The sequence below is a fragment of the Phocoena phocoena genome, chromosome 3 (genome assembly GCF_963924675.1).
Source record: "Phocoena phocoena chromosome 3, mPhoPho1.1, whole genome shotgun sequence".
NCBI classification, from domain to species: Eukaryota; Metazoa; Chordata; class Mammalia; order Artiodactyla; family Phocoenidae; genus Phocoena; species Phocoena phocoena.
The window spans coordinates 105,628,584-105,643,203 of record NC_089221.1 but is presented as its reverse complement, the minus strand read 5'-3'; the positions used below and the strand labels follow the sequence as shown (position 1 = coordinate 105,643,203).

Genomic DNA, 14,620 nt, shown 5'->3' with positions numbered 1-14,620 from the left:
CGCAGACCCTGAGAGGACTAGAGGCAGCCTAGGAGAACAGGAAAGGGAGCCAGCCAGACACCTCAGCAGGAAGGAGGGGATTCCATTCCCATCCAATGGTCAGGCCTGTGGGATATGTGCTTGTCAGCAGGGACAGTGTCAGCTCAAGTTCATCTGGAAACACTGCGTTCTCCTCCTGAGAACGTCCAGTTGATGCACATTGTTCTGGAAGTTGGGCAGATCCTATTTTCCAAACCTGTAAGAATCCAGTAAAATGTAACAAATATCTGGGAGAAAATAACCCTTTGAGGAATTCCAAACATGCTCTTAGGGTTGGGAAGCAAATTTGTTTAGACTTGGGGCCTTGACCACCCAGACTGGTTATCGACAGGAACTCAGTCTATCCATCAAGCCTGCCACTGTCCACTGAGTCCAGGCTGTCCCAGGCTTAGGAGCTCGAGGTGAGCAGACTGGGCAGAGATGGTCCATACGGACCATGAAACTGTGTCCTCCCACCTTTAGACATAAAGAATTCCTCCTGCAAGTTTCTTAAGTCCTCTATTTCTTACACATCACATGCAGCTCTATTATTGGATGCAGCGGGGTTCCTTACTCCACTGGGTCTGAATGCTTTGAACTTGAGGTCAAATTCAAGCCCACAGCACACAGATTGGGAACAGAATTTCTTGCACTCTATGTGGTAGACTATGTGTCAGCGAGGTAAGGCCCTTATTAAGAATGGATTATTCTTCATAGGTGGTAGAGATCTCATTCATCAGTTTCTTGCATTTGCCTATGTGTTCCCCTATGATAAGGCAAGTGTCCCTGGATTTTAAGTGGTACACAAAAACCCAAAAACTTAGTACTAATGTATTTATTGTAATGTCCTTTACAAATATATATAACAAGCTCATCAAACTTATCATTTCATGAATAACTTTAAGACAAGGCTAAAATAGGTTAACTTTTTAAAGGAAAGTAATTTTCAAGACACATTGAGCAGATAATTGTGTTATGGAACACAGATATGGGAAAAGTCAGAAAGGTGGTGCATTTTTTTTTTTTTTTAATTTTGGCTGACTGGGTCTTACTTGCAGCATGTGGGACCTAGTTCCCCAACCAGGTATCAAACCCAGGCCCTCTGCGTTGGAAGCGTGGAGTCTTAACCACTGGACCACCAGGGAAATCCCCCCAAGCGGTTTTAATAATGGTTCTAGTAACTTTGACAGAGTGTTAACGAAGACTTACTGCTTCTCTGGCCCAGATTGCGAGAAGTGCTTATCTTCGCTTCAGACCTGGCTGCAGGGCCATCGTGCCCTCCCCTCTCTGATCCTCGATGTTTACGGACACCGACACGCTCGCTGTCCTGTTCATAACCACGTCCACTGTTTCTTGTGGGCTGAGTGTGCGCGTGCGTTTTAAATGGTAGCGAGATAATGTACGGCGTCTAGGCCACCCCTGTTATTTCTATTAAATAATGACATGATGATGGTGGCCTGTAATTGTCCATTTTCTATTAACCACCCTGACCAAGTAAACTGTTTTCTGATCTCTCTTAGATGGAAATCCTGTATGAATGTGGGAACCATTAGCAGAGTAATTGCTGTCCGTTACCATGACAACCAGCCGCTGCAGTCACCTGCCCGAAGTGCTGCCAGACTGCACCAGTTCAGCTGTACCGGTGGTGAAGACCGTGGAGGACTGTGGCAGCCTAGTGAATGGGCAGCCGCAGTATGTCATGCAAGTTTCAGCCAAGGACGGGCAGCTGCTGTCAACAGTAGTGCGGACCCTTGCCACCCAGAGGTAGTACCACAGTTAAAATCAATTCGGAGGGCTGTCAGATGGGAAATGCTAAAGGGAATGTAATTAGTGCTCAGGTCTTTGTGTCAGGTGAGAGGAGGTACTGGGAGGGGGAAAAAAAAAAAAAACTACACATGTTCTGTCATGGCCGTTTCTATAGCAATGGGACAAAAAGATAAAACTCACGTTGTGAACTTTTCCGCTTAAAGTCACACTTGCAGAGAGGCAGGCAGGGGAGGATCCCACAAGACACAGGGTTGCTTGCTTAACATTTGTTATGTTGACCTCACTACAGTAATTACGTTTTCGTTGTCTCCAGGTGCTAACAAAGGTAGCCCTTTGTTAGAATAGAATGGAGGAGGCCCCTGGTTTCAGATGACTGAGCCAAAGTGATTGGATATGTGGGCAAAACTTTTGAAGTGACGTTCTGACGTGCAGGCTACTCAGCATGCCGTGGTGGGGGCTGTCCACAGCTACTTCCTGGGGGAGTCTCCTCTGGCGCATCCCCACATGGGGGCCTCTTCTGCTGCTTCCTTCTTCGCTCTCCCTGCATCCCAGCCACGATCCTTCATACACACTCTGCCCCGTGAAGTATCGTTGTCTCCCCCGAGTGATAGACCGGAGCCAGAAAGAAGGCTCTGAGCAGCCCGGAGACGGCTTATCCAGGCCAGCACTTTGTCCCTGGAGGTCTCCTCTGGTGCTCTTGCTGCCCACTGGCAGGTTGAGGGCCACAGGCTGCCTGGCCACTAGGTACTCCTTGGCTTCTCCGTTAGTTTCAGAATGGGTAAGTGGGATTGGGACTTACGACTGTAAAATACTGGACTTGCCTGTTGGTTTCAGTGCTGACACTTCCGGCCCTGAAACTTTGAGTCAGTCACTCAGACCTCGACGGCTTACCTTGGTCTGAGCAATTCAGCCAACCCCTCCGGTGCAGATACAGGCCCACCTACGTGCCCCTGCAGCAGGACTCCTAGTGACACCACAACATTCTCTGTCCCCCCCTCCTAGCCCCACACATGGTGGCCACCAGACAGGGACTCACACACTGCCACGTGTTGTAAACATTATCCATGTGCCATCTACTTTCAATCTGTGTGGCTATTGCAAAGGGAAGAAATAGGAAAAAAATTTAAAAGGTCAATGTATATTTTTCCACCTCTGGGAAAACTTGTAACAATTGGCTAGGTAGAACTCAGTATACGATGAGGGAGTGAGCATCACTGCTCTGCTGTGAACTGAGACGGAGAGTTATGTCTGCATAGGCCCCCACCACCCTCGAGCCATCAATCACCTCATTTGATCGGGAAGAACAGTCTGCAGAGCTGAAACGACTGAGACCTGTGAGCCAATGTGCGTGTGTGTGTGTGTTCTACCACATAGAAACGTAAACCAGAGCTTTTACAGTTTTACACGCATTTGGTTCAGTGTGAATGACAGAGGCCAGTAATAATGAGAGAAAAAAGTCAACTCTTTAAACTTTCTTTTCCCACCCCTGAGCAGGAGGGGGTCTTTTGGCAAGTGGGAAGGAGATCCTTTCCTCTTTTAATCCCCTTTTAGCCTTCACTCATTCCCAGGATCATCCCCAGAAAGGCCTTTCCACAAAGATGGAGTCAAAGAGAGTGATGGGCATAAACCTGGAACACTGTCATCTCTGGGGGACAGGAAGAGGCGGGAGAGGGTGGGTAAAGAGTCTGGTCCTTGGGTTGGCGCATACAATGATGACATTTTAAAATCTAATACCCAATAAGGACCTCTAGCAATATAAGAAGACATTAATTGGAGAGGGATATTCCTCCAGTATCCATTGAGAAGTGAGGCCATGGTTTGAGCCTTCCATTGGCCTCTGGCTTATGTGATGAGGGCCATGTTTTTTGATTTTCCCCAACCTGAGTTTTTCTACAAGTGAAAATAGTTACCATTAACTAGGCACTTACCACGTGCTAGTCCCTCTTCTAAGCTTGTAGTCTGGACTATCTTTTCTCATCCTCACAGTCACCATATGAGGAAGGCACCATGCTTTGTGCCCATTTTACAGATGAGGAAACTAAAGTCCAGAGAGATGCTGTAACTCACCCAAAGTTAGCCAGCTCGTGAGCAGCGGACCTGCGGTTCGAGCCCAGGCAGCTGTACTCCAGAGCCTGCCTCAAAAACCACTACCCTGTGTGTCCTCACAGAATGTGCAGGGGTGGTGTTTCCAAGTTAAAGGCCAAGCTGTGGACTGAGGCCACCTTGGTAGCACGTACCATTACTCACTTTCAGCTTACTGTCCTCAGCATCCCAAAGTGCATCCTAGGAAAGCTCCAAGGACCAAGCTGCCACAGCGTCGTGCTCTGGCTCAGACTGCAGTTCTGTGTGGCAGCTTCAAGGTAGGCCGCCAGTCTGTTTCCCTCCTCTCACTCGCCTATCCCACTGAAAGAAGAAAGGAAAGGAACCTCTGGGCATTCAAAAGTGTCCCAGCCTGGTTCAAAAGATGCAGCTTGTCTAGAAACTACAATTGGTGTCGTTTCAAAACAACTTCTTAATAGCTAGGGATGATTTTTATTTTTTGATTGGTAGTTTGCCTGAACTACTTCGATGTCTAAGGTAAAATTAACATTGCTCCTTTTCACTCGCTTATGACCCTGGTCCCACCTGCTCTGGTATTGGTCACCCCCTATTTCTTTGTATTGACAGAAGTAGACGCCCAAGGACCCCAGCTCCCACTACTGAGTGCCAGTGTAGATCTCGGGTTGTAAACCAGGTGTCTGTTCTGAGCAGCTGCCTCGGGTGAGGGTCCGAAGGACACAGAGCCAGAGGACCACGGCATGGCAGTGGTTTCCAGCCCGTTACCAGCAGGTGCCCCTTCATCTCTTGCAGCCCCTTCAATGACCGGCCGATGTGCAGGATCTGCCACGAGGGCAGCAGCCAAGAGGACTTGCTCTCTCCATGTGAATGTACAGGGACCCTGGGGACAATTCATCGGAGCTGCCTGGAGCACTGGCTGTCATCCTCAAACACCAGCTACTGTGAACTCTGCCACTTCAGGTTTGCAGTCGAGCGCAAACCCAGGCCGTTAGTGGAGGTCAGTAATTGGGGCACGTCTTGAAAACTTAACTCTAATGAGCAAATGATGTCTGCTTTTATGCCCAGATCACAAACCCTGTGCAGCTTCACTGAAGCACAGTAATAGCTCTGTGTGTGTGTGTGTGTGTGTGTGTGTGTGTGTGTGTGTGTGTGTGTGTGTGAGAGAGAGAGAGAGAGAGAGAGACAGACAGACAGAGCCAGCACTAAGGAGCCAACAGTAGAAAGGTGACCTCCACAAGGTGGAGACGAGAGAGTGGGAGAAATCAGTGTGAGAAGGGACGTTTACAGACTTGATCTCCATTTCCCATTCCTGTGACATGGAGCAAACAGATCAAACACTGTTCTCTTTGCACACCATCTGCTCACCTTGAAGCAACAGATAAATGGGCATTTGGGTTGCCTAGTCTGAGGAGTCTTTGTGAAAAAAAATAGTGGCATTGTATAATGCATATAGACCTAGACTTCTGGGTTTGAATAGTTCTATGACCTTAGGTAAGTGACTTCACCTATTGGAATTACTATGAGGGTTAAATGAGTTAATATTTATTATACACTTATAATACCAGATACATATTCAAGTGTTTGAATAAGAAAAGTATCAGTCTCTCCTAGGAAATTACATGCAAGCTTTTTTCAGCTAATAACCTGAATCTCTTTTCTTAAAGAGATTCTTAGGATTGGAATCTCTTTTCTTAAAAGGGATGCTGTCAACTCAGCCATTAAAATGTCAGGACATTCCTTTTCCTATTTTAGGGGCCATATGATGCTTCTTTAGACCCAGGGTCTGGTCTTGTATTAACTGGGGGAATTGGAAAAAATTATTAGATTATTTTTGCCTTCTCTCCTACCCCCAACTTCTAGTCAATCAAAACTTGGATATCGGCAACAAGAAATATTCTAATACATTATGAAGCATAGCTAGTTGAAAGGGACCAACACATTGTGCCTATAATCCAGTCAGGCTGATAACCTCCTCCTTATTTCAGCAGCTGACCCAGTGGAACTTTGACATTAAACTAGAGCTAGAAATCAAGAAGCCCTTCTTGGAGGCTATTTAAAATGGTGTATTAGCGCCCTGGCACTAAGACTCTATAGGGAGCTCAGCTTAAACATTCTTTTGGTTTTGACCTTGAAAATTTTATCAGGACTTGTAACTGGGGCCTGTTTTAACTATGACTTGCTTGCCAAATGGCACAAAATTTATTTGACTTGCCCCAATAAACACTATGCTTCTCTTTAAGATTCTGGATCAAGTGACCTCTTAATTTAGGTATCTTGCTCCTTGACATTCACTTCCAGAAATTCGTTTTTGTAGAGTGCTGTGAGGGATTTGGCCCAATGCCGCATTCGTTGGGATTTGCATTTCAGAACTTCTCTGCAGAGGGGGAAATATAATTAAATAATAAACAAAGGAGGTGCAGACTTCCAAGCCCAGTGGCAAACGTTAAAAAGAAGCCTATTTCTCCTTTCCAGAAACTTTTTGGAACCTTCCCAAGTTGATATTGCAGCTTCGTCCAGGGAAGCCGACTTCCCAAAGTAAGGAAACCCTGCTTTGAATGGGTTGCATCCAGTGGTCTTTTTTTTACCAGTCTATCCCCAGTAAAGAAGACTTTTGCTTGGTAAAAACCCCAGTGTGTGTATGCATAATACAATAGATAACAAAGGAGGGGGTGTAGGTGTAGGTGCGTGCGTGTCAGATAACACATATGTGTGAACCTTTTCAGTCTCAGAGAGGGACATGTACCCCAACACAGAGGTTTCTTCAGAGCTGCTGATGTCAGGCTATAGACAGACTCCAGCATCTTAGGCAACTGTCATTAAACAAGGAAACGAGGCAAATGACCTTGAGAATGTGTGAGGTGCTCTGCAAGATTTAGGGCCTCGCCTACAAAAACTTCACCCAAACGGTCACTGGTGGTGAAATTTTCATTGCACAAATGGAATGTGACATTTTTCAGAGTTAATGATGATTGAACAAGTTGAAAGTGAAAGGCAGACCTTCTCAAGCCGGGGAGGCTGGCCATTTGATCATCCCATGGCAAAATGAACTTGCTGTTTGACCACAAGCAAGAAAAAGAAGTTGTCTTTGGTTTCTCAGCTGGAGGACAAATGAGAACCAGGTGCAGGCAGATTTTTAAACAAATGACATTACTAATTGACTTTTATCCTCTTACCAAAGGGCGGGTTTATTCACAGTGAGCATTGCTTCCCAATATGTTTACCTCTAGATGGACATGAATCTTTTTAGTAAATCAGCAAAACCTGCCTATTTGGGTTAAGCATTAAGAGTACTGTTACTTCATTTCTCATTTCCACTCTTTTAATTGCTTTCATCATTACTTTATTTACCGGTTGGATCTGCCTTCTCATTAAAGCAAGAAAATTCCGTAACATTTCATTTCAAAATCAATGGGATATAACAACGCCATTGCTAGAGGAAGTGGTTGAAAAAGTCATTTATAAATTTTGTCAGCATCCAGACGTTACATCAGTCGGAATTGTTGTAACACCTCAGACTCCCATTCTTTAGTAAACTCTCAGTCCTTCATTCACCGTAAGCCTTCGTCTTCCTCAGTATTCCTGCTGGGAAGGCACTTCCCCTTCCATCTTTTCCTACACTCTCTGCAACCAGCAGTTAGATGTTCATTTTGAACATATCAGGAACCCAGAGCCATCTTCTACACAGGCTGCTACATAAAGTCTTTCCTCCCTTTCCCTGCAAAAGGGTGAGTTTCTACTCAAAATGGCCAAATCAATAGGCTGGTTACCATTAGCATCTCCAAATAGGGTATCACCTCTCCACTTACCACTGACCATCTGGGTGGTGTGGCTGTTTCTCTGAGCTGCAGTGTGGAGGGTGAGCTACAGGCTCTCTGTGATCTCTTTGGCCTCTATAAGGCTCAAATTCTTGGGCAAAAAAATACATTCTACACTTAAAATAAGTACATTGTATGGTAAGTAAATTATACTTCAGTAAGTTGCTTGTGTGTGTCTGCTTACTTACCCACCTACATGGCGGAACTAAATCTGTTAGTCTTTTAAGTTCATTGCCAGTTTTATACCCTAAATATTTTCTTGGTGCTAAGTAAGCAAGTATAACAAGAGTTAGTTTCAACCCAAGAGAGCTGCATTGCGATCATCCGGTTTATTCAACTGTGGATGAATTTCCTCCACTGTCCAGCTAAGGTAAATCTCCTAAGATCTGTGCCTACTTGGGCAAAGCTTGAAAGGAAAGCATTCGAACCGTCCATAGCAAAAAGGAAGAGCAGATGTAACCCACATACATATCATACCTACACAGCCAGCACTTCTCTCATGAAAGCTACATATTTTTTGTTGATGACGGAAAATGTACCCAGTGGCGATTTGTCAGATGAATTAGCTCCAATATATTGACCTGGTATTGGCAGAAAATAGACATCCACTAACCATAAAAGGATTCACGGAATGACCAGGCTGGGTAGTTTTATGGTCTCCTCCCTGCTTGTTTTCAGTTTTCCTCATTTCTATCTGTAAGTTGAACTCTAATACCATTCTTTTATAAGGGTGAAATACAGCAAACCAATAAAAATATCACAGTTTGTTCCCAAAAACATGCGCCTTGACTTCAGCCTGTTGCCATGATTGCATATCGGATTGAGCGGTTTGCCAAGGAAGCCCAGGTTGCTCTGTGCAAGTAGCATGCCTGCAACATCAGCTTCCAGTGATGGGAATATCTGCCAGTGGGCTTTCCTAAGACGTGTATCAGTAACACCCACCCTTGCCCGGGAAACTCATGAAGTAATAGGTCAGCTCAACCATGTCGTGATTAAAGTGAAACAGCCAGGAAATGGTGGAAACCTGCAGGAAAGGCTTCCTAGGATCTGATCTTCCTCCAATCAGGGAGACACGGTGATGTTTCACAGAAGCAGTGATTAGGTTTCCATATTCCTATTTCCTTTACCCAACCCCAGCTGACTGATAAGAATCGTATGAACAATTTTAAAGCTGTTCCCTGTGAGTCAGAGGTTGAGCTAAATGGAAACAGACTGTTTTCACACATATCAGTTACTCAGAATAATAGGATATAAAGGGAACTGAGGATTAAGGATTTTTTTTCAAACTTTTTATTTATAATTTTTTTTTTAAGTCACTGGAGGAAAATGGTTTTAAAGTGTGCCCTGGATTCAGTGTCATCTCTAGCTATACAACAGGGAGCAGAGTTGAACTGCTGTGAAGAAATGCCTTTGTACCTTGGTGCTTCACTATTTAATAGATTTGAGACTTCACCAAAACCCTCCTACTGTGTTTCTATCAGACTTAGGTGAGGACGTTGCTCACTTCGTTGTAGTGGGTTTGGTTTGGTTTTGATTTCCTTTTAATATTTATTTTATTTTATTTTATTTTTGGCTGCGTCAGGCCTTAGTCGCGGCACACGGGATCTTCGTTGAGGTGTGTGGGATCTTTCCTTGCGGCACACGGGCTTCTCTCTAGTTGTAGCACACGGTTTTCTCTCTAGTTGTGACATGTGGGTTTTCTCTTTCGTTGTGGCGCACGGGCTCCAGAGCGCATGGGCTCTGTAGTTCACAGCACTCAGGCTCTCTAGTTGAGGCGTGCGGGCTTAGATGCCCCACGGCATGTGGGATCTTAGTTCCCCGACTAGGAATTGAACCCACGTCCCCTGCCTTGGAAGGCAGATTCTATACCACTGGACCACAAGGGAAGTCCCTGGTTTTGATTTTTAATGTATTATTGGAAGTAAAAACGTGAGCTTTGTGTTTCAGAGTATTCATTTTCATCAGCAAACCCTTGTAGCATTGGGATAATTAGGGAATGACACCAGAGGGGGTGTAAACTGATTGAGAAAGCTTCCCAGGCATGAGGACCACCTACTTCCTCGAAGGAAGGCAGGCAAGCTCCCCTCTTCATTCCAACCCGCGAGCGAAGGGCAGGCCAGTGAGAAAGGTGGCTGGACCATATTCACAGCATGTGATAGGCAATCACGAAGCCTCTGTTCCTTGAATAAACGGATGAATGGAGAACCTTCCCTCCCCCAGTTGCAAACCCTGTATCGTATTTGGGGCCTGTGGTTGTAAATCAAAGAAAATGACCCTTTGCCCTTACAGTTCAGGACAGACAGACAAGGGCTTATATGACACAAACTAGCACCACTGCTTTGAGCCACACAACAAATGTGATGATTCTCACAAATCCTGGCTCCCGTTCGGTCATCAGTCCTCCATGAGGTTTTCAAGAATGGCAGGTGGCAGGAGCCCTGTACCACTGGTAGCCAGTGGGGAGAAAATGTATGCTTCAGGGCTTGGCAGCGAGACACTTGCCCGAGTCAGAGGAAGGTTTTGGGGGATGGGGAGGACCAGGCCGTTTGGAAAGATTCAGGCCCAGCTGGCGTTTGTCAAGCCTTTCTGAATCCAAACTCTGGTCAGGCAAAGGCTTCACCATAGTATTGGGGGAAAACGATCGTCTTACCCATTTGGTAGATGAAGACACAGGTTTCCGGTGGTTATGTGAGGTCAAGATCCCAGTGAGGAGGAAGGAAGGCCTCAGGAGCTGCACTCAGGCCTCGCTCTCTCCTCCTGTATTCTGGAGGGACGAATGGAAGACAAGCACCGCGGCAGCATTTGCGCAGTGGGATGGGGGAGGGGTTTACCTGAACCCACCAGGAGTTCCCACTTCCCACCTTCCTGTGCACTGAGCACAGGTCCTCAGCTCTCCTGGGGCTGATCAGGCCCCTCCTCTATGGCTCCATCTCCCAGAGGCAGCACTTCCACCCGCTCCAGGCCAGGCTAAGGCCTCCCAAAGCAGAGTCAGGACTCGTAGCATGAAAGACAAAGGAAAGATAATGTACCAGAAAGGGGAGCGTGTGGAGGGACTTTGTGTCTGTTTTCCGGACAACACGGCAAAGACCCACTGAGTGACATCTGTGCCGGTGACTTTTCCTAGCAGGGCTTAACATCCTGGCCGTGGCTACTGTTCTAGAACCATGAGACAGCCAGCTGGCTGCCCACCACCTCAGTGAGAACCTGAACAAGTCATTTCTCCTCTTAACGCATCAGCTTCCTCACCAGTGAAACAGAGCAGAACTAGCCAACGGGCGACCTCATTCACGCACACAGGTGTGCTTTATTGAATGAACACTTTTTAGTGTGAATGCCTTCAGGTGAGACATGCATGCACTTTCCAGTCCCCCCAGGCCTTACCTTCTGCTTACACCCACCCAGCCCTCTTCACCCTCTTGCATTATGTGCCCACTATTTACATTTGAGATTCCAGAATTGGGTGATGTCTTTCAAAGAGTTGAAAAGAGTTCGCTAATGCTATGTGATTTCTTTCTACCAACATCTTTCTTCCAGGGTAACACAGACTGAACTTAATGATCTCCCTTCTATTGTCCGCACATTATTAGTGGCTGGTTCAACACCACACAATAAATAAACCACTAAGAGACGGGGTAACAGCACCAACAGTGGTGAGGAGTACGTTGCACCGCAGCATCCCTTAGTGTTGGCCAAGCACTTCCCTGACCTCTGATAAGGTTGCTGAGCAAGCCACCGGCCTCCCCATCCTTTGTCCAGCAGCTGAGATGACCTGCCTGCTGACCGAAGTCCAGCGATGCTTGATCCTGCAGTTGTTCAGTCTTGGATTTTTCTCTTGGTTCTGGTGATTAATTTGGCAGTCGCTTCGTTACTTAAAGCTTAGTTACAAAGAAGCTGTTTTAAGGTACCTATTAAATTCGCAGCTTGCTTCATTAAAAATCACTTCATTAAAAAAGTAAGCCAACTGAAGTGTTCACACGGCCATGCCAGATGAAAGGGAGCTGACTGACTGGTGCCTGGGTTTTCAGCCCATCCACTGCTGGGAAAGGACTGATTTGGGGGGGAGATCCTGTTCCATGCACTCAAAGAATTACATGACCAATTCTAGTATTTTAAATTGTATTGATACTTACAGTAAGCTTGGGTTGAAATACAAATTAGAATTCACGTTTTCAAGAGGACCTTTCTTGGTCCTAGTAGCTGCCCTCAACCCCTCCCCACCTGAGGGTTTCCTGCAGCAAGGCGCAAAGATGCGAAACACCAAGAATTGTTTCACACAACTTTTTAATTTTAATTATTCTGTGCTTTAACACATACAGAGGAGGGCAAAGAACAATATATAAACAGGTTTGTATCTACCACCTAGAATTAACGAATGTCACCATTTTGTGAGTGACATACCTTTCAAAGAACAGCTTCTTGAGAGGGCAGGGAGAAAATGTCTGGAGTCGTCACTAATTCATCCTTAGGTAGTCTCAAAGACAGGAGAAAATTCAGCCAGGTTTCCCTGAAGCACATCTGGGCCAAGAACAAGAAGTAAACAGAATGAGAGAGATAATCCTGAAAGATTCCAGCCCCTTTGAGCTACCTCCAAATGTAAGAACAAATAGTACAGGTAGTGCTGGCCACCGAGGGGTCCATTTCTTGGAAAGGTAGACAATTCGAAGTTACTATATGGGAGTTCGGGGGGCAGTGGGTGGAGGGGAAAGTGTCCCTGGGCAGCTGGCGGGAGAGCTTTGTAAAGGCGGGTGTGATCCAGGAGCAGTGAAATGTCACTGAATGAATACATCCAGTAATCATCTCTCTCCTAAGTCCTGCCGAAATAACAAGGCACAATTAGCTCACAGGAGCTGCCCTGTGCAGGTAGAAGGCACCAGGTTGAACTGAAGTGAGACATAAATTGCATAAGCCCTGGTGCAGACTTCAGGTGCAGAGTTACCAAATATGCATGAAACTCCCCGCTGAGGGCTTCTGCCTGCCCTGCTCTTGCCTTTTCAGTTGTAAGTGCCAACACCTGACACTTTTAAATCCAGAGAAAGAATACACATTTTTAAACACACAATGGTGTGAAATATTGTGAGCAGTACATGATTATGGTTAAATGCTGCCTAATGGGCAATTATATTCGAATGAGCCAAGTGGAGAAGTATCCTCAGTTAAGCAGTGGGAGCTCAGTGGTCATTTATTCACTGAATAACACCCTGCTTTGCCCATTTATGCTAAGATCTTCGTTTTCTAGCACAGGCACAGATCTTGACATGACACTCCAATCCTGGGGCATTCATTCATTTCGCTGTGACTCCATCTATTTTTATCCTTAAGATGTTCACACCCCAGAGTTTTCTCTTCTTAAATTATTTAACCATTTCCTAGGCAGAAGGGAAATATTATATGCTATACACATTATATAGTCATCTTATTTCAATGTCTCGGGTATCCCTAGAATGGATATTATCCCGTTTGGTAGATAAGGAAGCTGAGATTCTGAAATCTCACCCTTCAGAGATCTTAAAGACTTTCAGCCACAGGGCTAGTAAGCAGAGAAGGCAGAAGAAGAATGCAGGTTCCTCTGGCTCCAGAGCCCATGCACTTGCCACCATACCTGGCTTCTTCCTTCCTGGCTCAAGACTACTTTCTTTCACTTGCTTATTGACACACACAGGTGCAAGCACACACAGAAGTGAGGACAGCCAGCCTTTCTAAGGGACTAAATGTCCCTTAAAAAGGAGAGAATGCAAAAAGTGATGATTAAAGCCCTGAATTCCTCTTGACATTGGCTTCGTCCGTGAGATCCAGAGCTGTTAGCGGGGAGGGCAGGATGAGCAGGCAGAGCACAGAGAATTTTTAGGGCAGTGTACACCACTGCAATGGTGGCTATACCTGTCGTTACACATGTGTCCAAACCCACAGAATGTACACCGGGAGTGAACCCTAATATAAACTGTGGACTTGGAGTGATGATGACGTGTCAATCTAGGTCCATCGACTGTAGTAAATGTACCAGTCTTGGGGGGAGGATGTTGATGATGGGGGAGGTTGTACATGTGGGGAGGCACTGGGTGTATTGGGCCTCTCTGTACTTTCCACTCAATTTTGCTGTGAATCTAAAACTACTTCTAAGAAGTGAAGTGCATTAAAACAACACAACCACAACGAGCTGTGCCGGACTCCTGTGTTCCGGGGCAGTGGAATGGCAGTTCTTCTCTGTGCTCCTGATACCCTGGTCTCGGGGAAACAAAGCTCTTAGGTACACCACCCTATTAGAAGCCAGAAAACTCATTCTTCGTTTCCAAGGGACTTTACACACCCTGACTTTTTCCCTTTCCATCTAGTTACTCTTTCTCTGCACTTGCGTCTTCATTTCCGTGAGTCATTATGTCACCCATTTCTTCTGAGATCTCTCCTAAGGGAGAGATGTTATTAGAAAGCCTGGTGAACTCAAAATGTTTGAGCCTTTTCCCTCCTTTCAGGAACAGGTTGTGAAGGTTAATCGCTCATAATATGGTTGTACACACACACGAGGTAAATTTCTTTAAAGACTGTCATCTACATAACTCGGATAGGTGACACTGGTCTTGCAGCTCATGAAGGAGAACCCTGGTTTTTCTCTTGAATTATGTATGTAATTGCCTCGGTTCTTCGCTTCCCTTTCTTGACAGGTGCCGCAGATTTGGGGAAAGATAAGAAAGACTCTGTCAGGTCTTGTCGCTTTGCTTTCCTCCTCCATATTGTTCACTAAACTTCCATTCCTGTGCGGTGCCTCACGGCTGCCTGACTTCATTCGTGAAGAGACAGGGACCCCGTGAGATTGTCTGGGATAAAACTGTTTCTTTGCCATCCATTATTACAGAGCTAGAGGGATAGGTTTATGCTGTGATGGATACATGAGAGCAAAGTTATGTTTGTGTGTGTCTAACATGAAAGAGAAAGTCTTTTGAAGCTTTTAGTTTAGAATACTGAAAGGC

The 14,620-nt window shown here is 45.7% G+C and overlaps 1 protein-coding gene across 1 annotated transcript in view; it reads left to right on the top strand.

The window, feature by feature from the left end:
- MARCHF3 (membrane associated ring-CH-type finger 3) overlaps window positions 1-14,620 on the top strand; it is a 146,392-nt gene that overhangs the window by 107,681 nt on the left and 24,091 nt on the right. Inside the window, exons 2-3 of the mRNA XM_065874228.1 lie at window positions 1,539-1,782; window positions 4,636-4,840. Coding sequence (XP_065730300.1) covers window positions 1,595-1,782; window positions 4,636-4,840 — 393 coding nt within the window. The 5' untranslated portion in view covers window positions 1,539-1,594. The remainder of the gene's footprint in view (window positions 1-1,538; window positions 1,783-4,635; window positions 4,841-14,620) is intronic.